Raw genomic sequence first — 27,734 nt, 5'->3', positions numbered from 1 at the left:
TGCAATATTGTTCCTGACTCGCCAGGCGGACCATTCGTTAACCAACTGATGCACCTTAAACTTGCTATGCTGGTCGTTGTTGTTTGGCACCGACTTTTCGAGTCTCCTTCAAAACAATTACCGATGGTCCGTCTGATTTGTTCGTTATTTGCACGAATTTGTCGCTGTGCTTTCCACGGCTCTGTCCAACAAGCAGAAAAGCCGCAGCAATGCACACTCCTCGTACCCGTTGGACTACAGAAATCAAACGAGTTTCGGACGCAGTACTTCCAGCAAACACGTCACTTCACTCTAGCCCGTAGCATCACACCTGCACCGGACCAATAATGTTCAAAGATATCAATCAAACGAACCGTTCATAAAACTATTCCAGACCTCACGTTTTATTACTAACTACTACTTAGTAGCTGTACTCAAAATAAAAAACTCTGGTTCACGTTGTGAAGCATGCCGATGGTCCAGAAGGATGTGTGTTTGCGGAATCCTTGCGGAGAACGACTGGATGTTACTGTAGTCAATGGGTGCATGAGTGTTGCGCGGCCTTGTAATAGTAGTCGCAGGACGCCAGCTCTGCGCGATCCGTAATAATATGGCCGCAGCCAAAATGGCGTCCGCGAACTCTGTGTTTTTTTAACGCCTTAGCTTTCTCGAGGGCGTCGAACGCTCGCCGCCCAGTACTACAAACCTTGTGGCCGCTGCTTATATCTGTTTATACATTATATATATTATACGTATATATATATAAATTTATATATATACATAAAAAAAAAACACCAACTTGTCTGACGCTTAAACATGGAAAGGGACCACGGCACACCGTTGCGGTGACTGTCCCAATTGGGTTTGCTGAAACAGGAAGCTTTTGTAATGGCCCATTCAGCATTGGCACGAAAGTTCGTAAACACCAATTGGGACGAGATTTGATCCTTTATCTAGCTTGATCTTGACTTCTGCAAGGGTCTTAACAGTGTAAAAGCGCGAAATGCCGTGTGCATTGGTCCGTTTCCTGGGCCCGAGTCCACGGACGCATCTCGGAGCCGAGCCGGGCCCACCGTATTTGATGCAGATGAATTGAACAGAAAGGTTTCCGTTGCAGATCCGCGTAGTGAACGCATTTCGGCAGGGCCTAGACGCGCGCTACGGTGAGCACAGCACGACCACCCTGGCGGAGGTACTGAGGAGGCAGCCGTCCCTGAGCAAGCGGCTTTCGCAGACAAGCAGCATCGACTACGCCGACAACATACCAGACGAGTTGACCATACCGGAAATCGACATTGAGAGGCTGTCGAGCCACAGTCACACGGAGACGGCCGTCTAGAGGGCATCGTGCCTATCGCACTCGGCGATCCGAAAACCGTCGCAGCAGCCCAGGAAGACACGGATAGCTGATCCACGAGGCATCTTGGCTGTCTCAACGTCGCAGCGGACCGTTTCTACAGTTACTTCGGCGTCCCGGAAGATACCGATGGTCGACTCTCAAACGGATCCAGCCTGTAGGATGCCGGGACTCGTGTCTTTAGCGCGAGATCCTCCTGGTACCCAATGGTAGCCACCTCTTGGTCTCCAAGAGGACCTTTGGCTGCCCCCCAGGATGGCGTTTCACCTCCACTGCGACGGTGTTTTCGCCGCGTCACCGTCCTCGAGCTTCCCGTCCTCCCTGGTGGCCGCATCGCTTAAGGACTCCACTCCGCTTTTTGTGCTTTGTGCGAAGGCCCACGGGAGTACCGGAAGTGACGCCTCAGAACTCAGTCGACGAGCAGAACTCACCGAACGAATAAAAGCGAAGGGTCGTTGTGGAACGATAACATCGATTCGACTATCGTTCCCTGTACCCCGATATTCGTCAAAGCGGACCGCAGCTGATCCAAGCGAAACACCAATTATAATATACCAAAGTAACGCACCACTGCCTCCCCTGTGTTTAGTCATTATGTTCTTCTTCTAAACTTCGCGTAATCTTCTATCCTTTTTCCTCTCACCTTCCTCTTCCTCCACACTCATCTCCTCCTTTTCAGAACACTCTATTCTCCCTTCGGTTCCTTCGTTCTTGATGCACCGCTCGGTGGTCCGAGAGAATCGCGGAGGAAACCACCGTTCAAAGAAGAACACGGTTTTGAGGTTAGGACGATGAGAAAATTTACAATTTCGAGGGAAGAGAATGATCCAGGGAAAGAGCAAGATCCGAGTCTGTTCTAACATAGTGGAAATCCGTTGCAAAACGAGCTCTTCCTTTAAGTGGATCTTTCAGCTAAGCTAGGATAGATCAGGGCAAGATTCTCGAGTACCGACAACCTTCGTACTCTTTCGTTATTCTAAGATTAGTAAACTACCGACAATGGCGATACACTCAATGTCTCTTGGCTCTTTTTTCCTTTGGTAGCCTTCTCTCGTTCTTCCGCTTTACCGTCCGTCTCTCTCTTTCTCTCTCCGTCACACCATCACTCTCCCACTCCCCCCAAACTCTACGCGACTTAAGAATGATCTAGTCACTAGTTTATATTGCGTATACTTCCGCATATATACTCTGCACTGGGGGTGCCTTACTAAACAGTTTCAAAAGAAAAATATGCGTTGTTTTAGCGTTATTACGTGTACGACACGCGATTAAGAGTCACAGCACCGATTTTCCCTCGCCGCCAATTGGATCGCAACGGGAAAACTCACCAAGGCAGGTTTTTAAGTTCGAGTGTTGGTACGACGCGCTACGGGGAATTACCGCCGTGTGAAAATGGCGGGAACGCGCGAAGCCCCTGTGCGGGATCAGCTACCGGACTCGAAACGGTGTTCCGTTCATCCCGGGGATATCCTCGGGAGCTACAAACCATTCGCGATGTTACCTTGACACGGGGACCGGGCAAGTCCGGTCGTTAAACAAAAATAAATCATAGAACTTAGTTCGAAGGGTCTCGCGAGGCCTATTTACTGCACCTTATTCTAGTCTTAAGCACTCTATATGCCTTACACTGCCAATTACAAAGACGCGCTGTTGTTTACGAGCATCTTTATGTTAACGACGCAACTCCTTCACGTGTCTTTCACGTCGTCGCCATTCACCAATCGTCGTCGCTCGTCCCATTCTAGCCGCATCGACATTCTTATGTGTTTTTGTGGTCACGATAGAAACTGTGGCCCAGTGTCCTCTTCAGTCAAACTTTTCAACCGCAAGAAAAAAAACAAATTAAAAGATTGATATGTCACGGCCGAATCGACGCGCGGTCGCCATCTTGCTTGGGGCTTCGCCGAAACAACCCGATCGCGATGGACGCTAAAGGACAAGGACTCGCTATAGTTACGGACCCGTAATCGATATATGTCTCGTTCGTGGCGTCCTCACGCTTCTCGTTTGTCATCATCGTTATATTCCTGTCTTTTAACAGCGCGATCATTTTCTCTACCCTTATCTATCCCTTTCCTCTCTGTCTATTTATCTATCTACCTCTCACTATTCCTATCTCTATCTGACCACACTCTCGCTCTCTCTCTCTCTCTCTCTCTCTCTCCGTGTTCAAAAATGCTAAATCGGTAAGCAACAGTCCAATCGATCATCCTGACTCCTCGAGGATGTAGAGCCTAATCTGAAGAGACATAAGATTTTTCTGGCTCAACATGCTAGTAGTCCGGTAAATATTTTGTTGTACCGATGTTGCACTTATCCGCTGGTTACCTCGTGTGTCCCTCGTTGGTGGGAAATTCTTTTGTAGGTCGACGGAACTGCTGGAAAGTTCCTATGAAATGCTTCTTCCGATTTCTTGTAGAAAAAGTCGCTTCGAAGTGGACTATTAAGGGATGGTGCGTCCTTGACAAATTTAACGCGACGCGTGCATTGTCCAGTGAGGCGTTTGAAAGAGGTTTTTTGAGTCGAGTCGAGTCGAGTCGCTTTGTATCTTCAAGGGGCAATGCACGTTTACACTGGTCAAAATCGAACACAGTAGCGAATAGTCAGCGTTTACCTTAAGCAGGTGCGTGGAGAACCGTGTTTAGGCACTATGCGGAGTTATCGTGTAAAATTATATTTTATGTATCGTACGAACGTATTTACTCGTCCTATTAGAGTCTCGTCGTTTATTTTAGTAATTAGTAGATTCTCTCTCTCTCTCTCTCTCACACCGTATAAGGTATAACACACTTAGCATTAATCTTGCCGGTACCTCTGTACCACCGCCATTTTACCCTCCTTTCCACTCCACGCGCATTATTATTCCTGCTCTTGTACCCCATCAACGATCTCTGATCTTTCCCAGTTGTCGGGACAACTGACTGCAAATACAGGACTCGGAACAATTCGGAGGTTGAAAAGCGTAAAATCGCAGTCCATACGTTACTCGTTCCGGCTCTGTGCCTCGACGGACGTGTTCTTCTTCTTGTATACTTCTTCTTCATCATCTATTTATTAACCACACCGAAGCTTGCTTTCCAGCCGTCGTTATAATTTGTTAGCCAGAGAATGTTATATCGATTCGTTGTTATATTTATTGCAGCATAGTTTATGTATTTGTATAAGCCCTACGTTGTGAAGAAGAAAAAAGGTTGGCGCTATTTTTACTAATCCCGACGGATCCACGAATATTAAGAATAGGCGTTACCGAGCTATTTTGGTCGTTTGATAGTAGGTCCAGGAACGGACAGAAGATTCTCACGAGAAGCTTGCGCTATCGAGGAATTCCAAAATTCCAAAGTATTATTTTGCAAGCCGATTGATCGCTGGTGCTATTTAGCGGAGTCCACGAGGCTCGTTCCTACGCGAAGCGTGGTTCTTCCTGCGGGAAGAACGCCGAATCTGCGAATTTCTCACGGACGCGCGGGTGTCACGACGCCCACCATCCTCCTGACTTCCTATCACCGTCCTTCCTGCGACTCGATCACTGGCCGGCTGGTCGCCTCTACCCACTCGTTTTCTACTACTTATTACATATACGTACACCTAGATTGGTACATATGTATGAAATAACCGGGTCCATGAGGAACCAGCGACGCGTCGTCTTCAAATACGTCACTTTCTGTAAATATTCTTGACCTTGATCATCCTCTTGTAATTAACTGTGTTTGGAAACTGGCAGGAGGTCTCGTGCCGAAGAAAACGTGACTCGGATCGAGGCTCCGGGGTACCCCGAGGGGTTTCACGATTTCTCGAAATGCTTCGACCTTCCGGAAGATCCGAGACACGTTTTTAAGGTCACGTAGAGGGTCTCGCGAGTGGATCGATTCTGCGCAACGGAAACGTTGTGTCCTGAGTCTCTCTAGTCCACTGAATTGTGTTAGTATGGGGTCCTAGAGTCTCTCAAAGGCTATACAACGCTTCGCTTGGCCCAGAATGCGACACCGGATTGAAGCGTGCCAGTTCTGCGACGTTAGTTCCTCATCCTCGACGCACTCTAAGCTATATTCTATCCATACGTAAGCCCTTAGATGCGACTCCGAATGCGGAGGAACTTTAACAGAAAACGCAAAAAAAACCTACGCACTAAAAGTGATTCCTCAGACTTCTCGGGACTTTGTACTTAAAATCCGGCGACGCCGAGGAGAGCGGGATTCCAAAATAATTAAAAGAAAAGAACAAAGCGAGGGAATACCTCTCCCCCCACCTTTCCCCCACCCCCGTAGCAAACGTTTTTAACGGCTAATCCTTGAACCACGCCAATCCCAATTCCCGCCATTTAGATGCAATTAACGAACTTTAGTGAATAATTAAGCGAGCGTTGGCAAGGGCTTCAACGGAGAATCGCGCGGGGGATGAAAAAATGCAAAAAAAATTAAACAGAGAAAAATCATCAATCCAAAGTGTGCGTGTGTGTGTGCTTGCGTACGTGCGTGCGTGCGTACGTGTATGGGTGTGTCGAGTACAAGCGTGTATGCTCTTTATGATTTATTTGCGTGTGAGCGTGTGACAAACGCGCGTAGTGCCGAACTCTTCGTACCCCGCGTTATTCCGGGGTACCTCCACATGCATACATATATAAATATATAAATACATAAATACTATATATATATGTATACATATATACGCACTCGTTGCGAACGTGCGTTACTATTAACGTAAGAAAATGGTGCGAACGATAATGATAATGATGATGATAATGATGATGAACAAAAAAACTAAAACTCGTGTTACTCTCTTATTCTATTTAACGAAAAGCTACAAAATGTGAGGAGATTAAAAAAAGATACCAAAGATTAAGGGTTAACTATTTACGTCGCTTGTTAATTATTATAAAAAAAAATTGAAAAGGAAGGAAAGAAGGAAGAGCGGAGAAAAAGTACCACTTTTTTAATTATAACTGTACAACTGGTGTGCGTGCGCTTCATGGCTCTCTATCTCTATCACGCTCGCTCTCTTAATCAATTTTATCGGTCTGTCTTCTCTCTATTCGCACATCTCTCCTATCCTCTCTTCCTTTTTCCCTTTTTCTTTCAATTTTTTTGAAAAATTCGACGAGACTCGACCTGCTTAAACAAAGAAATCAAAATTTCGTTGAAAATTACCGGTTGGTAGTTGAAAAAAGAGAAAAGTATCTACAGCGTTTCATGGTAAGATCGAGTGTCTTTGAGAGCGTCACGCACACTGGCCACGCAAAGCGACGAGAAAACCAAAAAGTAACAAATATAAAAATAGTGAAAAGGGAAGATAAAAAAATTCAAAGGAACCTATGAACGTGAGAGTGACGAGAGAATGACTTCGTTAATTCAGAGTATAAAGGTCATATTTTTCTGTCGTTATTGTTATCGATTAGATATATCATATAGTGGTTTAATGATGAAGAAAAAAAATAATAATAAAGTATCCCAGTTATTGCAGTTATATACCAAGAATGAAGAATATAAGAAAAAAGTAGGTGGACCTCCGCGGGGTGCCACCATTAGCTTAAATCGGTGATGAACACACACGAACAGAAAAACACACATGACACATACAAACACGAATACTGTTGTACATGTAAATATTAAGCGCAAAGGATCGTCCCTCTCGATCCGGAAGTGCACAGAAAAGAACTATATTTCTCTCTTTCTTTTCTTCTCTCTCTCCCTCTCTCTCTCTCTCTATATCTCTATCTTTGCCTCTCCCTATTCTTTCTCTCTGACCTTGAAAAAAAGAAAAAATAAAAAATTGTAAGAAATTAGCAACCGATCCAATCACAGGCATCTTTTACTTGGACACTATATAGCGCCCTACCGGGCTTTCCCGACGTTGTCATTTCCATGTAACAAGTTGTTATAATAATTATATCTACAATTGCAACGTGAGGCTCTTGAAATCCCAGGTCCACCCCTCCTCGAAGATCGCTGCTAATAGATAGCAGTTAGCCAAGGCCTTGAGAAGGAATTCTCAAGGGGGGAGGGGGTTCCTGGCAGCGCTTGCGTAACAGCGTTGGCCACGTGCGATTTTCCCGCGCCCACGTGCACCGCCGGATTGAAGGTCGATCACAACGAACATGCGCGAGATGCGATCGATCAGCCCTCCTTCGACGACCTTGAATGCTAAACTGCTGTACGCGAGTAGCAGCAGCAGAGCTCTGTCGATAAGAGTAGAACTGCCAAGAATGGCCGAGATCCCCGCCAGGTGGTGCCGACGCCGAACATTTACGAAATTTGAATCTCGTGTGACGAAGTGGCACGGAACTTAACGACCAGTGATGCGCGGATCAATCGAAATTGTTCGATTATTCTATTCAGTGCACGGTGATTTCTAGTCGATCTTCGGGGATCCTCGTGATCTTAAACACTCTTGCGATTCTTCTCGCACTCGTGATAAGGATTTAGGCAAAAACGGGATCTCTTACGTTTCGAAGCTGAGACTCATCTTACAAAGATGAGACGGGATTTTTCTGAAAGTTTCCTGCTGTGTTGGTGCTTCGTGAGAGAATGCAATGTATAAATGATTTTATATATCAAAAGAGGAAAAAAATGGAGATGAAATAAAATGATTTTAGATATATTCTTCCATTGTTTACGCTTGTATATACGTTAATGTATGCCTTAAGCTGGGAAAGGCTTCCCGGCAATATTCAAGAGTTGAATATTGTAAGATATTGCAAAACGCTCAGGTGCTCGCATATGAACAATCCGTGGTTAATGATATAAGACGTACTTGACCTTTTTTCGTGATCGCAATGAGACGCGAATCCCCGTCCCTTCCTCGTGCTAGAAAGAGTCACGTGACCCGCGAGAGTCGACTAGAAATGGCCGCGAAGGATTCCATTGTTGATAAAGCACTGCCTCACTTGCCATCTATAATAGTTTACGAGATACACAGTTCGGATGACGAAACGTTCGACTGACAGTTTGGGCTTTGCGCTATTTTCCAGTCCGCTTAACAAAGATAGGGATGAAGTTTCCAAACTTTTTAGAGCATGTCTCCGAAGAAAAGTGAGGTTATGAGAGCCTACGTAATCCATATCGGTAACGATCGTAGACGAGGGAAAGCTCTAGAGCTTGAGACTAAAGATTAAAGACTTTTCTCTCTTTCAATATCTGTTTACGACCACCGATCGTAGTAAATCTTTCACAGTTGGCTCTTGGAAGCGCGTGAAAACGATTATTATTAACGATAAGAGAAAACTGTTTGCTCGCAAAAGGGCCAACAGTGAACGACTAACTTAGTCTTTTCTGCAGTTTTCACGATGCATCGTCGATAATTTGTCGATAGATCAAGGAGCGATCTTTGGCTCTCTCTGTCTCATACAAAGCAGACACCGACACACAGAAACCAACAACACAAACACACGCACGGACGCGCGGAGAAATGAGTAAAAAGTTAAGATTAAAACGAGGATATTGATAATTATCGACGATGGGTTGGTCGATACGGACGCGGAACGATAAATGAACGCAATTGTTATCACAATTACTATGTTATAGTTATGGTTATTGCGATCAAAATTATTACTATTATTATTATTATTATTATTATATACGAGAATTGTACTTAAGAACGTGGAGAGCGCTCCTTTTTCATAAAGAAATCTTGGTGTAGACGGCGCAGCAACCTGTTGTGGGCCCGAATAGCGGAATCGTCCCCGAGACCTAATAATCTAACCTCAAACCCATCCGCCTCTTCCCTGTTAAGGGGGAAACGCGCGTACCTCGCTAATCTCCTTATTAAAGAGGGAAATGCAAAACCTTTACGAAGTCCAGTATCCCCCGAATCAATAGAACTCCAATCTGAACGGTTGCTGCTCTTCATATTAGAGATACGAAAATAGCATTCGCATTCTGACGCCCCTCTTTTTGTCGTCCACCATCTTAAGGATACCTGCCCTTCTCTATACCCCCTCCCCAGCCCAATCATCCAATCGGCTCGTTCGTTCTTAATCGTGACGTTCGAACTTCCTTCGTTTACTCGTCCTAACTTCTTATTATGTTTCATAGTTATTATATATATAAATATATATAATATATTGTACGAATAGTTATGTAATACATTGTACGAATATGTATATAAATATATATATATATATAAATTACAATATATATATATATATTGAATAACGTCATTATACTATATTGGCTATAAGAAATAATGCCTTGACGGGTATGCTGGCTGGCAATATAAATAATAAGAATTAAATTATGATGATTACTAAAGAATTTTATGTGTTTTATTGATCTCGCGCCCCATCCCACATGCTCTTTACTAGAGGGTTTTGTGTTTCCTACTGCAAGGCTACGACGTATACCAAGATCGTCCTAGACATCCAAGGTTCTTCTCCTCTCGCCCCTCCACGGATAATGGCTAATTAAAATCTTTTTAACGAGGATCTCACCTTCCAGCCATGTTTTTTCACGCTCCCCCGCTCTCCACTCCCCTCTTACACCCAATTTATTCAATTTCCCTTTCGATCCTGTCATAAAGATTATAAACTTTAATTCGTTAAAAGCTCTTTCAATTCTCACAGCTTGAAGAACGTCGAACGTACGAATTTATCGAATAGGGTGGCGATTACTCATTCGCGCAAACGTCCTTGGTAAACCAATTAAAATGGAGCTTCGCCGAATAATAAATTGTACCTCGCGAGAATTTAACAATCGCTGGATTTACGGGCAATGCATCAGAGACTGTCGCGAATCGTTCAAAAGTACCGAGTAACGGTCCATAATTTATCACGTCAAACTCCCGCCGGTGGAGATTCACCGAAGCTCTGGACGTATCTGTGACGTCACCGTTTCGACAAAATCTAAATTTCCTGAGTGACGCGGAAAAGATAAGCATTATATCCGTAGCGCGCTTTTCTCGAAGGATCTCGCATTAAATTCCTTTAATTAAAGCCAATCCAATTAAACAAATCGATGAAACTGCTCCGGGCCTTTGCGGCATTTTCAGAAATTCTCGTAAACGCGTGACGTCACAATGGGAGCTACGAAACGACGCGGAAGCGTAGCAAATCAGTCGTGAGAAACGAACACGGTAAATTGGCAAAACAAGATCGTGTCCAGCGGCAGTAAGAGTGCCTTCGGACAATTCCGGCCGTATCCAAGGATTTTAATAAGAGCCGGAGAGTTACGAGGCAGAGGGCCACTTCCGGTGGCTCGTAAAAAGGCGGGAGAACCGAGAGAATTAAGAGATTTTGTCGCGGGAACAAGTAGCGACTGTCATTGCGGCGGGCCAGGGCTGTTTTCCTCTCATTTCCACGGCCACTGGGGGTGGGATGTGGATGATTTTCCCTTCACTTAGTGGCACGCTGGTGGGGATGCCGTCCCGACGCCTACATAAAGCCGTCGCGGCGTCAACGAGGCGTTAGAACATCATCGCACCACCGCGGTATCAGCCGCATTTCCGAGGTAAACCACGATTTAACGTGAAGTGATTCTACCTTTGTTTCTCTGTAGCCTCGCGCGACAGTTCTTTTCCGTTTGTTTTGTAAACAACCCCCCTCCTCCCCTACTAATCGTTACTTCGCCGGAACCGTAGCACAACAATTCCCAGAATTTTTTGTTCCTCGCCTCGCAATTTTTTCTCCGTATACGGACAATAACAGACCTCGATAATCTCGACGGTATTCCACGAAAGTTTCTTCTTTTACTTGTTTACATTTCTTTGCGTCACCTTCCACGGAATTTCTCTGCCCCGTTCTCTTCTAATTCGAGATCGTAAACATAACTTTTTTAATGTTAATTTAACACGAAAATAGGGGAAGAATATTCTTTAACAACTTTGACTTTTGTGGCGAAGGAAATGTATAAAGCTGATAGTTATGGGAAAGAGTAGACGCGCGCGCGCGTGTAAGATAAATTTAGAACTTTTTTTGTTAAATAATAAAGTTGAGTGGGAGAAAGGAGCGTGTCTGGCAGTTTAAGTAAGGGAAGCCTGAATTTTTTTCGCGTTATCTTGGTGGCTTTCCGGTTATATTTTTTCTCGTGGGCGATGAGATTCGTTATGAGGAAATAAAGAAATAAAAGATTTAAAATGTAAGTGATGGTTTGTCCGGGTAGGACGCGCACCCTGCAGAAAGCGGACGACAGGTGAATCCAACTATAATTCGAATCGCAATTCAAGTCTACCCAGGAAACCGAAGAAAGAGAGAATCGAGAAATACGACCAGCTCCCTACACGAATGGTGGCTACTTCACTTTGAATTGCAAGTTTCTGTTCATCACGTGTGATTTAAGGTAAGCTCGAATTTGAGATATTATATACTTTTCCTTAGTCGCACAGACCATTATATTATTAATAAAATAATTACTTATAATTCACACACACACACACACACACATTATTCCCTACTCATGCCATCCATTTTTAAGATTTACATTAATTAAAATGTTATTCATCAAAACCAATCGCGATTAATAAAATAAGTTATTTAGCATTTTAGTTAAAGAAAATATTACACTTAATTAACAAAAAATTCTAACGATATATTCAATAAATTTACTTTTTCATAAAATTTTGACTTCTCTTAAAACCTATCCAAAAAAATTCAATAGACCTTGTTATAAAAAACATCAAAATTTAAGCGTGGGAATTTATTGCGTGAATAAAGGAGGAGAGATAATTGATTCCCAGTGGTCTGGAATATTTAAAATGAGTGGCTCGATTGGAATTAAAATGATATTTTTTCACAAACGCTTTTTGCGGCTCTCGATTAAGGTGGATTAACAAGGGGTTAATTTTTCATGAGCGTTGATTACAGGAATCTCGCTCGCTTATTTTATATCCGTCCCTTTTTTTTCGTTCGAGGGTTAACGCAATTTCACGGTACTTCAGGGACTTTAGGATCACTCGGACCAATAAAATGAAAATGAGGTAGCTCTCTCGAAGGATTAAAGGACATCTACTATTGACGTTACTCCATTATTTTTTACACCCATACTTATCGCTCGCCCCATTCGCTTGCTAATATAATAAAATGCATCGCAGAATAAATTCTCTTGAGACATCTAACCAAAATTATTATTAATATTATTATTTCTACTACTACAGAAAAAAGAATACAAGACTCTATCGTCCATCCTCTCTTTCAAAATTGTTAAATTAATTTTATCATTATTTAACCCTTATCATCAACAAAAAACTACGCGCCTGTCGAAAATTAATTAACGAGAATTTTTTAATTAGTTTCAGAACGCGTTTACATCTCTTTATTCGCGCGTCGGATCTTTTAATTTACGTTCCTGGCTAATTATCGTTGAAACACAATAATCCAATTAAAAATGAGTTTAATCGTTGGACCACTGGACGACGATGATTAGCAACATTTCGAACAAACTGAAATGGCCATTTTTCCTCTCTCTATCTCTCTCTTTCATTTCATTAGTTAGCAATCAATTTCCATGCACGATTCAGCTCTTAAGTAGATTGGTCTAATTAGTGTTTTGGTAGGTTTGAGAACCACAGACGCTAAATGAAATAACAGCGAGAAGGTTGGAAATATTGGTGTTCGGTGTATAAACACGCACACACAGGTCCGCACGTGTGTACATATACACGAATGAATGAAACTTGTTGCTCGTCTGGCCATTACACTTCTATCCCCTGCTGTCTGACCAATTCTCTATCCTAACCCCTGTAATTGAGATATCCCTACTAGAACCAACATGAAACCTCGATAAACTTTTATTAACTACCCACCTCCCCCCTCCCTTCCGTGGCTTGCTTTTCGAACCCTTTCAACGTTCCAACTGCAGCCACATATCAGATTACGCTCCAACGAAAACAAACTGAACCCTTTGTCTACCCGTTGACCTCTCTTATTTCTCTGTACACACAAATACTGTTTCCAATCGAAAATTTATTTCACCTGCTTATCAATTTTTCCCTCCGAGCTTCTACAAACAAAAACTTCTTTTTTTTCCATAAAAACGTTTTTTTACCCTGTATTTATTACACCGTCTTATCACCCCCCGTGAACACCGCAAATGAGTCTCGAGAAGTTTGCTTAAAGTCGGGTTTATTTGCTTTTTTCTTAGGTTATGGATGCTTGGTTCGAACATGATTAATAATTCTGCTTTAACGATGGAAGGGTCGTGTTTACTGGGATAAATACACAGGCTTAAGTGCAAAATTTGCTTGGGTGATATCGAAATGACGGAAATGTCGCAACAGTGACGTCAATTTAGACGACCATCTTGTTTTTGTTATACTACGTCATAGTTAACTCTGTTGGTAGGTATGACTAGCGAATGAATAAAAATGAGTGAGTCGTGTGAATTTTAATTTAAGATACTCTATGAAGATTCTTTAGTCGACTGAGCGTGCGAAATAAAATTACTTTAAAATCTTAATAACAAGATTTGCAAGCATTTATAAAATTTAAAATGATTTTTTATAACAATTTAAAAGAAATTCTATTAACAGTAACTGTATTTTGATTATTACATTTTTCTTCCTTTTTGTAATGCGCGCGCGGATGGCTTTACAAAATGAAGTTACCCTCACAGAAACAGTTGGAAAGATCCAGAAGAAAATACAATTGTGAAGAAAGTAGAAGAAGGGACATGACTTTTCATTGTTTTACTTTTCCTGTTAATTCCTGTTCAAGCGATAGCTGATGCAAGACGTGTTTTTACTATCAATTGATAATTTGTTAATTTGTGTTACAATCAAAATAAACTAGTGATTTTTTTATGCTGAAAAGCTTTTTCCACTGAAATAGTCTGTGCTTAATTATTTTTAGCTTGTAAACTTTTAAATTGAAGAAAAAAGATATCTAATTTTATTCATAGATGAATATTACTTGGTGACGACACAAATTTATTGTTTGGCCTTTTATTCGTCGTCACAGATTTCATTATCGATATAGCACAGTGCACGTGGAACAAAAACGAATGAGTAACGTGAGTCTTGTTATTTTTAGGTTAGGTATTGTAGAGAATTAAAGTTTCCTTTCGTATTTCTTTTGATCCCGCGTGTCAGCATTTGCAGTAATTGCAGTGGAGAGACACCTGACACCGAACAATTTAAAAAAGGAGACAGTAGTGACAATATATATAGTTTGTTTTGCCTTTGACGTTCTGCTCCCCTCTGTATTAGGCCATTTTCGTTTCACTCCATTGTGCAGCTTTCGCTTGTATTTATTAAGTGAATAGCCGGTTCTTATGTTGCCGTTGACAAGCTCTCCCTTTGGTTCGTTCCATCCTTATTTATATCCTAAGTTAATCTCGTTTCACGTCTCTTCACCCTCTCATTGACTCAATGAGTAGTTGAGGTTAGGTTATCGCCCAGAATCCGCCATTTCTCGCTTATCCTAAACTTTATAAAAGGCACTATAAATATACTTGTAACTAAAATTTAATTTAATTTTTTTTTTAAATCATAATCAAGAGACACGGTAGTGTCTCGATGGCAAGTAATTTAATCTTTTTCTTACACGTATGTGTTTTTTGGTGGGATTTTATATATACTTGTAATAGTTACCTAACCTCAATGATTCGTCACATTTCCTTAGTTTTCTTCGAAGCTTCGAAAAAGACGTTAACGAGCTTATTGGCGTCGTTTTTCAATAATCTTACCTTTCAATTCAGCTAATGTGAAGATTCTACCAGTCATGATAATATTTCAAATCAATAAGCTTTCATATGCAAAACCCACCCCCATTTTGTTGGGCCATAATTATTGTGAACGGTGACATTGACCTGGAAAAGCAACGGTGAACCTTCACGGATATTTTCTATTCAGGTTGCATTTCATTAGAAGCACATTAATGCAACTCGTTTAAACCCTGCGAATCTTATTTTCTTTCGTGCTGAAAATCGGTAAGTCAGAGGGAAAATCTAAAAATTTTTAAAAATCTAATTAATTGTGTATATCAAAGTGAAAATCAGCACACGTGTACAGAATTACTACATGCAAGTGCCATATGCTATAAGCAAGTAAAACGTATAATATACTGGACAAACAAATTTAATAGAAGAAAGAAAGGACGAGCGTTAAATAAAATTAAAAATATAAACAAACATGATGAAACAGATAAATTAATGTACCTGTGTCGTTACTATTAAATAATAAATAATGAAATAATTAAGCAAAGAAATTAAATAAGATAAACAATTGAAATGTTATATATTCGATCTAAATAAATGTTAGAGCAAGTTAAATTTATATAGGTAATAAACCAGTGAATAACTTGTTATAAATCAAAACTCAAAATACAAAATGAATTCATAACGAGTGAGTCAGGGGTCAGCTAATATTAATCGTAATAAAGGGATTAATTGAGTATGTTGGCCAAGCCCTACCAGCCCACCAGAATTTGCGTGTGGCGCCCTAGCGAAAGGTAAAACGCATTTGTAGGTGGGAACTAGTGAATTTGCAAAACTTTAAAGTCTGATATATGTGACAGTACGTGGAACTCGTGGAAGTAGCGATGTTTTCCACGCGTTGGTTGACTTACCGAACAAATCGTAGTGGGAGACGGTAATAATTGGTACGCTCCTGCGCGCACGCGCTGCTAATGTTGCTATATGTGTTTCCCCCATGCTTTTGTGTGGGTAGACCGGTATGCAAATGAGAACAGGTGAGCAGGTGTGGGCGTAACTGAAGCGACAACATTGAGGGTATGAGGTGAGAAGTCGAAGAATGGAAAAAAATTACACATCTCTTTATAATTTATGCGTGAATGTGTGTGTTACGCTTTTCAGAAAATTTCTTAAAAGGAAAATCTGCCCAGAGATATTATGACCCGTCGAAACGAGCAGAGACTCTAAATACTCCCATTTGGTAAATGATGTGCCTGGGCTAAATGCGAGCGAGAGAGCCAAAGGTTTTATGGAAGAAACTTGTACCTCGTTTCGCGAACGCTTTTTGTTTCTTTTCTATATGTTACTTTTTATCCCCCCATCTCCACTTCATTCATCCATCTACTCGCTTCTTTCCCTTGGTCAATAATTTCGCGATCACTGTTTCTTGCATTTTCAGAAAGTTGTAGTAAAATGACGACATTATTTTCAATAGTTTGTTTGTAAATAATTAAATTGTAAACATTCAGAACTGACTACAATGAAGTTAATGCAATGGACCCCCAATTCAGGCACCTACGTAGTTACGTGACGTCACAACGCTACAATGATTCAGCGCCATTTATTTAAAATTTGAAAAAACCGTTAATTTTCAAAAGGCCATAACTAGATAACCACTGCATCGATTCGAATGGGACTTGAAGGGTTGTAATTAGATGATCTTTGGAAGTTTATTCCCTTAATGTGGTTAAATCACTTTGTTACATGCTGTATGTCGTTTTAAGCCATTTTTTCGTACACACGCTCCATCTCATCTTTTTCTATCCATTTCCTCACTGCTATTCCTCAGTCAATCACTTCTCTGTCTCTTTTTTTGGTTCTTAACACCCCACCCTCTATCAATCCTTACGAGGAACAAGAAGAAACTTTTCCCACACGACCCGAGAGCTTTTCAATGCTAAACGAGACTGTGATTGTGGAACGAGGCCGGAGCATGAACAAAAACTTAGGCCAAGCCAACAATACATTCGATACAAAAAATAATAATAATAAATGTGAAAAGAAAAATAACAAATTTTCTGGAAATGGAACCAACAAAAAACAAATATAACCGCTGTAAAATTAATACGCTTTGATATTTTCTTTAAAAAATTAATTCACGAATTAAATTATATACATATAAATAATGTATCTACATGTATGCATACGCATCTATAACGAGGCATCCCTTGTGACGCAACATGTTATCACAAAACACATCTGCCCATACAGCACATTTGAATAATAGTTCTCTTATAGACAACTTTTAGTCACCCAATTGACTAAAAGACGCCTAAAATAAATCTTTAAGTCATTTGGTACTCTATGGGTGATCACATACTGGCTTCTATCACATAACCTATCAATTTTCTGTTTTGGCTGGGGGAACTTATAGAAACACATCGTATCAAATACACAAGTTAATACATAGATCATTATACGTAATTTATTTGTATATGAGTTCACGTTAAAAAACCTTTCACATAGAGGAATAATGGGGCGAGAATCTTTTAACGCCCTGTAGCTAAAAAGTAAAACTTTATTTATCCATCGAACTTTAAAAGATATCGAGTTTCGTGTATAGTACCTATTCGAGTGCAAATGTAAAAGAGTTTTATAAAAATACTAGCAGAAAATTGCCATCTTGTATGGTGAACGAGATAACATTTTCTCATATTTCTATTAAGTCTTTCACCCTGTATATCCGCTTATAAATATTGGTTCATGCATGAATGAACATCCAAATCAATCAATTTCTTCTACAAACCTATGCACACAAATCTATAGGTAGATGTCCCTGTTTCATGTTGGTTTCTATCACGGCTCATCAATTGTCTTATTTCGCGCAGAGGCCATCGAGAATCATACAAAACGCCAAGTCTACTCACGTCACTAAATCGATAAAGGTAGAGCTCCTTTCAATTTTATTCACCTTTCCATCGTGACTTGCATGCTGCAATTATTTTCGTGTTCGTAAAAAATGATTAATTCCACAAAATTCGCTCAATTGTGAAGTTATTTCGTTTTAAATAGCTGTAGTAAAAATTGCTAATTTTCTGTGAGCGAGAAAAAGTAGAAAATGTTATAAATATAAAAGAAAAAATATGGTGAAACTGAAATAGGAAGATATGATTAAGAATAAAATAGAGGGTAGGCGGAAGCTTGGATTATCATTGAATACAGGTTGCAGTCGAAACAGTGCGACACTGTACAACACAAATGGTACAAAATGTGTCACGCAAACTGTAGATTCGTGTTTCACTATATCGAATTTTGGCCTAACTGGAAAGCAGCCGTGTTTGAATACGTGTATTTCCACAGACGTATTTTGCATGAGAATTCGATGATGAAGAAATAATTTTCTCTTCTGTATCACTGCCTTCTGCTATGTGGAACAAATATCAGCAATTATAGCGACGCCAAATGTGATACTGTCCAGTAATTATGTTGCCAGCAATGAATCATAGATCAACTATAGGAAAAAGTATTCCAAGCAAATAATTTAATTGTATACTAAAAGGAATAAGTTATAAAATTGTCATAGATTTCCAATTGATTCAATGAGAAAGTATCGTTTGTTTGATTTCTCATTTCACTAAGAATTGTTTCTCATTATCTGAAATTTCTGTATTTTGCATCAAAAGTATATACAAATAAGAGAACTTTTTTTTACGAAAAATGCGAAAAGACCAAGCTACTCGAGACAAGTCACTAATTTCATAACTCTGCGCAAATTTTCCTCTCCCATCGTACATCTATTCATAATTTTGTATGAAAACTTTCACGTTTCATTTAAACTATCCCTTTACAAAGCTATTGGGTGTAAAATTTATGCCACTTTCGGGTTACACGCAATTCTATTCCAGAATGCATATTTGCGAAGGTTGAATTGTGTTTCATATAGATGCAGAGACACCGTGGTCATTATATTCATGGGCACGCGTTGATTACAATGTAAAGGCGCCTGGATAACGGGTTGCTTCCATTAATAAAAGTCCCGTAAACTGCTGGACGTAATTGTATCGACTCAATTACACCTAACGTAAACCCCTTTTCTCTTAATTAAATTCTTATTTATTCTCGATACTTTTTAAGGGCTTCCCTCGATTCTTTCTCATAACCTCTCACTGCGTTCAATTGAACCGTCCAATTAATGAAAGTATAGTATAACGAATCCTAACCTCTAAAACCGTGGATTAATCACTTTGAATTAATCTTAATTTTATCATCATTTTCTCACTATTCATTCATATCTTTGTGTTTAAATATTATATAATTGAATTCCTAATACTTACAGATGCGACAATCTCACGTATTACTCATCATAGCTTACCTGAAAATGATGATCTCAAGATTGGAAGCGATCGATATCTCTGCAAAGGACCCACTGAAACAGTCTTTATTTCCGATTGGTCCGCAAGACGTCACGTCGCTAGGGTTACTTCCACCAGGAATAGAGGACTCTGCCAATTCACAAAATTGGATGGCTTCGGCGTCGGGATTTCAATTACAACCGCCAACCGAGTCCCAGCCTAACTTGGAAATCAAAAGTCTCGGTGAATAGCCTTTCCAAAATACAATTTTCAATCAACAAATCGGAACGATCAAATTTTGCTAATTTCCACGTGTATATTTAAGGTTATGTTGGCTTTATCGACGTTTTTGCTTGATTTGCCAAGTTGATTGAAATTAATTAGCTTTTTGTTTGATGCGAGAAGAGAAATTAATCAGAGTGCCGAATAATTTGACGATTTCACGGATCATTGAGGCTTCGTAGATACACGTGGAATTTGCCGATATTCTCGACAGCTAATTGGATGCGAATACCAGCAGGGTAATATGGTAAAATCTTACCATTTGGTCGTGTTAATTTCCCAGCTCGTTTCGCAACAATAGTTAATTAGCGCAGACCGGATATCTTCCGCTCGAAGGTATCTGCTTCCTTCCAGGAAATTACTACGCTTTACCTGACACGTGTCACCTAACCTTCCGATCCTTAAAACTTCTACTTTGAACTTTCTAACTCAAAATTACACTAATAAAATTTAATATGTTTTTATTTTTTATACAATTATAGTTTAAACCTAACCTAACTTTTTCCTCTGTCTTGATTATTGTCGTTCTTTAAAAATCCAAATTTTGCTCAAATTATTGCGAGAGTAGAAGGATTTTGGAATAAGATGCACCATAACAATGAAGATATTGTTACACGTGTATCTTAAAACTCAAAGCGTAAGTAAAGAAAAGGTCTCATCGTTCTAAAAGCAGAAAATTCAGCGTGGGAGTTAGATGTACCAGATTCTCTGCAAAAGCGTTGTTCTAGCATTTGAATAATATTTTTTTATTCCTTTTAATTTATCAATTCTCATTCGAGCGACACTCTGGTATTAATTTTATTTATTTAAATTATAAACTTAAGGAGTGAATTTAATTGATTCTATTATTCAACATAATATTTTTCTTTAAGAAAATTTGGCAGCGACTATACCATTGCGGAAATTGGATTCTATGGATAGTTCGGAGCTCGCCCGTTTCTCGAATTTCCTGTTGAAGCTTCTTCAAAATGGGGACAATTGGCCAGGTCAGCTGGTCCTAATAGAGGAGGAAAATCTCGAGGAACCTTTGGACTGGCAAAATTTCGACCAGTCCCGACACGACTACCAAAAGAGATCTCGCTATTTCAGGAGGAACTCGTGGAAGAGGCAAAGTTCAAGGTTTTCTATTTTCACACTTAAGGCTTCACAAGCTCTTGGTGGCAAAATTAGTAGAAAAAAATATATTTTCTTTTATATACATAAGAAGCTACTCAAATTCTTATTTCTGGACGTGTTTTACTTGATGATCACAACACATGCTTGCAATCAGAATAGCAAAGCCGGAAATGAAAAGAAATAGTTTAGTTGCAAAAATGGAACATTATTAATATGGAGGCTACAATTTTCAATTCTGATTGGCTTTTGTCTCGCTACAAAAGTTATACCGTTGAAATATATTTTTGTACCTCACCCTAATGGAAAAGGTGTGTAGCTCACCCTTTCATTGCAAATATATTGGCAGTTTGTAGTTCTTCATGAGCATGGTGAAACCATCAAGCGAAATGTGTCCTTTGTTCACGGTAGCTTCTGATTTATCAACTATTCTTATCAATTGGCAAAATGGCGACAAGCACGAACCGGATTTATTGGAATTTTTAGATACCGGAATAACTACGACTACGATGCAGCAAGATATCTCTGTACACCGACTAGGCAAGACGTTTTTGAGTTGCTGGTGGCCTTGCACGGAGTAATGGAGGGCGACAAGGAAAAGAAAGTCAACTTTTGCAACCGATGGCGCACGGCTGGAAGTATTTACTCGAACGTCCGTTTCATAGGCCGGAAGTAATCCAAGAACAGTGCGACCTTCCTCTGGAGAGTCATGAAGAATCACAGGAGGAACAACCTTTCTCCAACCTTGTTCCAACATTGTTTCAATATTGTCTGAACACAACCATTTTCCTAAACTTCCTCCTCTGTCGATTCTCTTGCTTTCTACAATATTGCCACAACATTTCTCCAACATTGCCCCAAGATTGCTCCAACATATCTTCAATTATTTAACACATTGCGTGCCATGACATTCGAATGCAGCGATACGTACAATCTATCATTATTAGTTATATGTATATTATTATTGTTAAAATGCTTAATATCTTTTTATACGCTATTTTTATTGTAATAAGTTAATAATCATAATGTTATTATTTATATACTATAAATGTGATTTTTATGCGACAAATAAAACAGTGACAAGTATTTATTTCTGGTACCTGAAGGGTTTACACCAAATTCAGCTTGGCACGCAATGTATTAAGCACTCTGCAAATTTCTGCCAATTTTGCATTGTAATCTTCCGAATGAAATTGGATGTTTCATCGAGCCTCGTTATCTATAATCGTAGGCCTCAAGATGTGTCTGTATTGGTAAATCGTATAATACTATATCAATAATTAATACTAACGTTAATATTTACGTGCAAGTGAAATGGGATTGGATAATTAGTTTTTTTTTCTCCCGATTGAAATTTAATCTTTCATCTTGAGTAAAATATTTTATTTTTATTTCCAACATGATACAAAGCCTAATAAATAATAAATAATAATAATAATGTTCGACGAGAAAGGGACGATGTAAATGTGAGATTTTTCTTACGTTTCAGTTTTTATCGCGAAGTATTTTTTTCTGCAAGTTTATCGTGATGTGAGAGATCGTGGCGTGACAAGGTTGCGCAATATATAGGAGTATCCCTGACACTTGCAATTAAAAATTGACAGAGCCGCCCCGACAAGCAATCTGGGAAAAGCCAACGTTGAATCCTCTTCCGCTCCCATAAGAATCCGAAACGAAGCGAACATCAATAATACTGCTTCTAGACAGATCCAAGAAAACTGGAAATGAGAAATAAAGCACATGAAGTAAATTATACGAAGGAAGTAAATAAAGATGATGAAATCTGTAGCTACGGAAGACAGAAAAATTATTGAATGAAATTATTATTTCATTCAGAATTTCACACCTCTGTTTCCTAACAAAGACCTTCCACAGTATCTTTGATTCGCTCCATTGTACGTTATGTAGTCCTTTGCACAATTCGTGCTGGGTTCCAAATCGAAATCCAAAAATTCCAATCGTAATTGGCAATAGCCCGGCGCTTGATAAAACCTGACATAAAAATAAAAGTTAATTTTCTGAAAGCAACGCTTATCTTTTATATCTTAAAAAAAACACTATTATTTCCTTTTCATTATTCAATTTTTCTATCTTACATTTTTATTATTAATTTTTAACTTAAGATTTCCTACCGCGAAATAATTGATTACTTATGGATTGCCGTAATAAATTATTCAGAAAAGAAATTTCACTTTCGAGACAAAAGTCGATAAGGAAAAAACATGTTATCATGAAAAGCTGTTGTAATTTTGATGAGATTAGCGATTTTAATAATAAGTAGTAAATTTATCGACTGTCTCCGATTGATAATAAAAGCGTGTAGTCACTGATCAAAGGACTCCGCTCTTTTTATAAGTAAACCATAACGTACAACGAATTAGTTGAAATTTATTTTACTCGGTTCTTTAACTGTAGTTAGACGGACTTTGAAATGTAAATTTATCACATTTACGGGACTTTTTAATTTAACGGATCAGCTCTGACGTAATTTATTTCAAAATAAAATTTTACTATCGCTCGAGGGGGGATAAGGGGGGGGGGGATAAAATAGAAATAAGTTAAAATAGTCAAATGGTTCAATAGTTCTGTAGGAAATTAATACTAACCTATAACAAACATTGACATTGTTGGGGTAAGGGTTGGGATAAAGCGGAGAAGAAATGACTCCTTCCAGGACATCGATATTTTCACAGTTTACAGCTCCTGGATATCCAGGATTCCCTACTCCACCAGGATAAACAGGAGCTCTACCAGGATAAGTTGGGTTTCCTCCAGGGTAACCTGGGTTCCCTCCAGGATACGATGGGCTTCCTCCAGGATAAACTGGGTTGCGTCCAGGATAGGGTGGGCTTCCTCCTCCAGGATAGACTGGGCCTCCTCCAGGATACGGTAAACTTCCTCCAGGATACGATGGGCTTCCTCCAGGATACGATGGACTTCCTCCGGGATACGATGGACCTCCTCCAGGATACGATGGATTTCCTCCAGGATATGTTGGTCTTCCTCCTGGATAAATGGGGGTATCTCCAGGATAAACAGGATTTCCAGGGGATGGGTATATTGGCCTTGCAGGGCCTACAGGGTACCACGGATCTCTCGGTGATGTTCCAGGCACACCATTGGACGGTATCCAACCCCCATTTGCGATCCCTGGACGATTGTTTCTCAGACACTGTGCATTTCTAAGCAATATATGTTTAGCAGCTAATGCCCAATCAAAGAAAACTCTACTCTGACAGCTTCCCCAGAATAAATTTGCATTCCTACTATCTCCGTTCACCACATCCCTTCCATTCCAGCTATAAGAACTTGGCTTTGGGTAAAAATAACCCAAATTTCTTTTCTCTCTATCGGATTCCAAATCTTCCTCTTCAATATACTCAACATCTTCATTTTCATCTTTGTCATTTCCTCCAATTCTTCTTTTCATGCCTTTGACTTGGTTGACTTCCAGTTTAGCAGAGCTCCTCCTGGTCCTGATAGTCTGATTAGTGGTAAAATCTGTGGTTTTGTTGAAATCGTTGATATTTTCGTTGGTTGTGTTAAATGATTTTTCTAAAATGCTGGTGGTATCGACATCTTTCTTATTCCTGTACAAATAAGTATTACCAGGATAACCGTTGCAAAGGTCCTGATAGGCTTCGATGACGAAACCAGCAAATTTATTTCTTGGAAAACCAAGGTTTCTCACTGCGATGACCTTTGTCAAATAGGGAAAGTCAAAGGAGAAGGTTTGACCACTCTTGCAGCCACAAATTGGTCTACCATCCACCTCCACGTAACCTTGACTGCAAAAAGGATCCTCCGAACCGTGATTGAAGTATTTCAAGGTCAGCTGCAGTCGACAAACTTGAGGCGAATATTTCTGAATGGTATAGGTGCACTCGTAAGTGTTGGTCGATTGGATTACATTGGGAAACCCTGGACTTATCAGTAGAAAGTTTCTCGAAGCGTAAACTGTACTGCAACAGGCTTGAGTCACCGGATATCCTGAGAAATTTTATCACGTAATAAATTATTTTACAGTTTAGGGCTGAATTTCATAGGTGCTAAAACGAGACTGTATACATATATTTATCAAGAAAACAATACAGAAATGATTAACCAACAATGAAATTTATAAGAGTTTGATAACATTAATCTTTACTTTTCAAACAAAGTCTAAAAGATCTGATATGTTTTTTCATAGAAATTTTGAAATCAAATATAAACTTCTACGTATAAAAAATGTACTTTTTGGCAATTTATTTTATTTTTCTTTTTTAGGAAATGAGTAATAGCTCGAACAACGTTGTGACAAATTATACTTTTTGCAAAATTTTAGTTTGGTTAATAGAAATACATTGCAGGTAATTACGCAGTACTGTCATTATAAATATTCAGACATTTTTAAAAATGAAATGAAATAAAAAATCTCTTACAATATAGATGATAGAAATTTATCTTCATTGAGTGGGTTCAATTTAGTAGCATAAACGTACAATGTGGGAATATTTTGAGATCGAAATACCTGGAAAGCTTCCACCAACACTGCCGGTTATAGGGATGGAACTTGGTCTGGGCGCATAATCAAAATTGGAGTTTACATAATTCGTTGGAGCATTCAATGGCGGTGCGTAATTCACTCCTACGCTGGAATACCCTGTGGCTGAAGGCCCATATACTGAACCAGGAATAACATTCGAGCCGGAAATGGCAGTTTGACTGTAAAAACTGTCAGCTGGTCTCGCGTGGCTCCATATAAACCTGTCCGTGGCATTTATCGTATCACTTCCGGTCTGGACTGGGAGATTTTCCTCCGCGTCGCATTTCGGTGAGATGCAAGAAGTTCCTAGAAACACCATAGAATTAATTCAAACTTCCGGTTATCGAATAGTGAAATTCATTAATGAATTTACTGGTACCATCAACGGCCTCTTGCAAACCGGAAGTCCGTCGATAATTTTCCAAAGGCGTTGAGAGTCCGGGTTGAAAGACTTGGACCCTCGAGGTTTCCACTGGGGAAATACTGGTAGCGTACTGGAAGTTGACGAGATTCGACTGTGAGATATCTGAAGTATCAACGGATGACCGGAAGTTCTGGTTTCTCGTTTCCAGCGGCGGTATAAAATTCGTGGAGAACCGAAAGTCTTGGTTCTCCAGTGTTGAGGAGGCTGCTCCAGACCGGAAGTCCTGTGATTTCCCTTCCGAAGGTGGCAAAAATAGAAAAGTTGAGACCCTAGGTGCATCAGAGGGATTCTGGCTGACCTCATTCTGAATTTCTTCAGGATTAGAGACCACTATATTATTGTTTGACGCTGCTGCTCCCGTTTTATCGATTGTACTCAACGTTGTACTGAAAAAAAAAACAAAATAAAGTAATAATAACTCAACTAAATGATATCACCAATTAAGTTAATTGACCGACCAAGTTGATTTAACCTTTTTCGCTGTACCATTTGTGGTTAATAACAGTTAAAATTTAATAATTATAAAGCACGCTGCAGAAATAGAAAAATATAACCTCTTTTACAATACACGTTAATGACATAACAAATATAATTAAAATCCTTTCCTACCCATCGATAAAAGTTAAAACCTTTAAAATTAGAACAAAAAGCTTAACCAACGCTATTATAAAAAAAGTTTCAAGGCTTTCATTCCGATTTTGTCACCACTGTGCATTCGCAATAAGGTGCATAAACATTTGAAACGAACCTCAAAACCTAACCTCGTCGAGAAACCGAACATAACCTTCATTGCCTGTGCTAGAGCAATAAATGCAATGGAGTAAAGTGTGGGTGCTGAATTCCCATAATCTACTTTTACTATCTCCCATCAAACCGATAGAACGCCTATATAGTTCATGATGAGGTTAAGTTGCCTAATTCAGTTCAAATCTACACGTGCTTTTGGAATTAGAAGGAAAAATATTAACATTCGTCAACAAAATGTATACATTTTACTCACTTTTTATCATTGATACAAGGTAAAGCGGTGACCAAAATTTTGAATCCTTTATGACCAAAGCCACTGGCAGCCCTGAAGATCACTCTCAGAGTGTTATTCCTTCCGGTAAACACTTGAACACCATTGACCTTCTCGCAGAACACATTTTTACCCTCCACCAACACGTAATCTAATGCACAATTCTTGGACCTCCTCAAGTCCAGATCCAAAAATTGCAAGTGAAACTTTTGCTCGCAGGGTGAGAATCTTCCACCCTGAAACTCGAAGATGCAGTTCAAAGGTCCGGTATAATTTCCAGGGTAACCTGGACTGGTTACGGTATTCTGGTAACCAAAATAGGAACCACCACAAAATTCCCCATGGACGTTGTCCCAGGTCAGTACCAGAGGGACAAATAATAAAATTCTCCACCGATTCATTCTCTCGATCGATTCTACCTGATCCCTGCGAAATTTTAACTTTGCAAACGTGAAATATTCCTCAGGTACTGAGTAGTGTCATTAAGCGACGATTCATTTTGCGGTGCAAGATCTAAACTGGCGGATCCCTGGCTGGGTTGTGTCGCTTATAAGTCACGGTGTTTGCGGATACTAAATATTTCCAGATTTCACTGGGATTCGTGTTTGAGGAGTGACTAGGAGGAAACGGGCGTGGAGGATGTGTATAGAAATCGAACGAGGCGAGGAATGTGGAACGTCTTTTCAGCCACTCACGCTTTCGGGCCATTAAAGATTCGTGGTTGGGACTTGAATGAGCCCCTGTGTTATCATTGTGATCACTGCTGGAAAGCCTGCTGCTCGATTGTGGCCCGATACAAAAAGCAGTTGGGAAACCAAACCAACTGTCGTTGTCTGATTTATTAAATAGGACGCGTATTTTTCTCTCTTTCTCTTCATTCATCCTCCCCCCTCCTTCTATTTTCCTTTTTTATTTACCGCCTACCCAGCACTCTACCAATATTGCATCAACCCATCATTCACTACTCCTATCCACTGCTAATTATACTTCACACTCATCCATCCATGCTTTCCACTCCCCCTCGCTAATTGTCAATTTTACTAACAGTAATTTAATAACATCATTATGTAGACACTAAAAGTTGACACGATTTCTTGAAAATCACTGTACAATTGTAGTTACAACTATTAA

General features: G+C 39.8%; 3 protein-coding genes across 6 annotated transcripts in view; 2 read left to right on the top strand and 1 right to left on the bottom strand.

The window, feature by feature from the left end:
- Window positions 1-7,234, top strand: part of PMCA (plasma membrane calcium-transporting ATPase 3) — a 92,702-nt gene extending 85,468 nt beyond the window's left edge. For 3 of the 4 annotated variants that reach the window (XM_066732900.1, XM_066732899.1, XM_066732901.1), the window contains one exon: window positions 1,097-7,234. In XM_066732900.1, the coding sequence (XP_066588997.1) occupies window positions 1,097-1,318 (222 nt within the window). In that variant the 3' untranslated portion in view covers window positions 1,319-7,234. The remainder of the gene's footprint in view (window positions 1-1,096) is intronic. The other variant, XR_010823193.1, reaches the window with a different exon arrangement.
- A 10,547-nt stretch (window positions 7,235-17,781) lies between these two features.
- On the top strand, window positions 17,782-22,204 carry LOC136776696 (uncharacterized). The gene is made up of 4 exons (XM_066732446.1): window positions 17,782-17,834; window positions 19,226-19,484; window positions 20,396-20,642; window positions 21,123-22,204. The coding sequence occupies exons 2-4, from the start codon at window positions 19,226-19,228 to the stop codon at window positions 21,310-21,312; spliced, it is 696 nt and encodes a 231-aa protein (XP_066588543.1). The 5' UTR covers window positions 17,782-17,834; the 3' UTR covers window positions 21,313-22,204.
- On the bottom strand, window positions 21,773-27,101 carry LOC136776695 (uncharacterized). The gene is made up of 7 exons (XM_066732445.1): window positions 26,586-27,101; window positions 25,541-25,971; window positions 25,147-25,467; window positions 23,243-24,626; window positions 22,483-22,628; window positions 22,119-22,354; window positions 21,773-21,881 (listed from the first exon to the last, which is right to left on the bottom strand). Exons 1-6 carry the CDS (start codon window positions 27,002-27,004, stop codon window positions 22,227-22,229), a joined length of 2,829 nt encoding a protein of 942 aa, XP_066588542.1. The 5' UTR covers window positions 27,005-27,101; the 3' UTR covers window positions 21,773-21,881; window positions 22,119-22,226.
- Between the last annotated feature and the right edge of the window lie 633 nt (window positions 27,102-27,734).

This window comes from Prorops nasuta, unplaced genomic scaffold (assembly GCF_024137725.1).
Source record: "Prorops nasuta isolate Cenicafe-Biocafe unplaced genomic scaffold, Cenicafe_Pnas_1.2 PNAS00010, whole genome shotgun sequence".
Lineage (NCBI taxonomy): Eukaryota > Metazoa > Arthropoda > Insecta > Hymenoptera > Bethylidae > Prorops > Prorops nasuta.
This window is presented reverse-complemented; position numbering and strand designations above follow the sequence as displayed.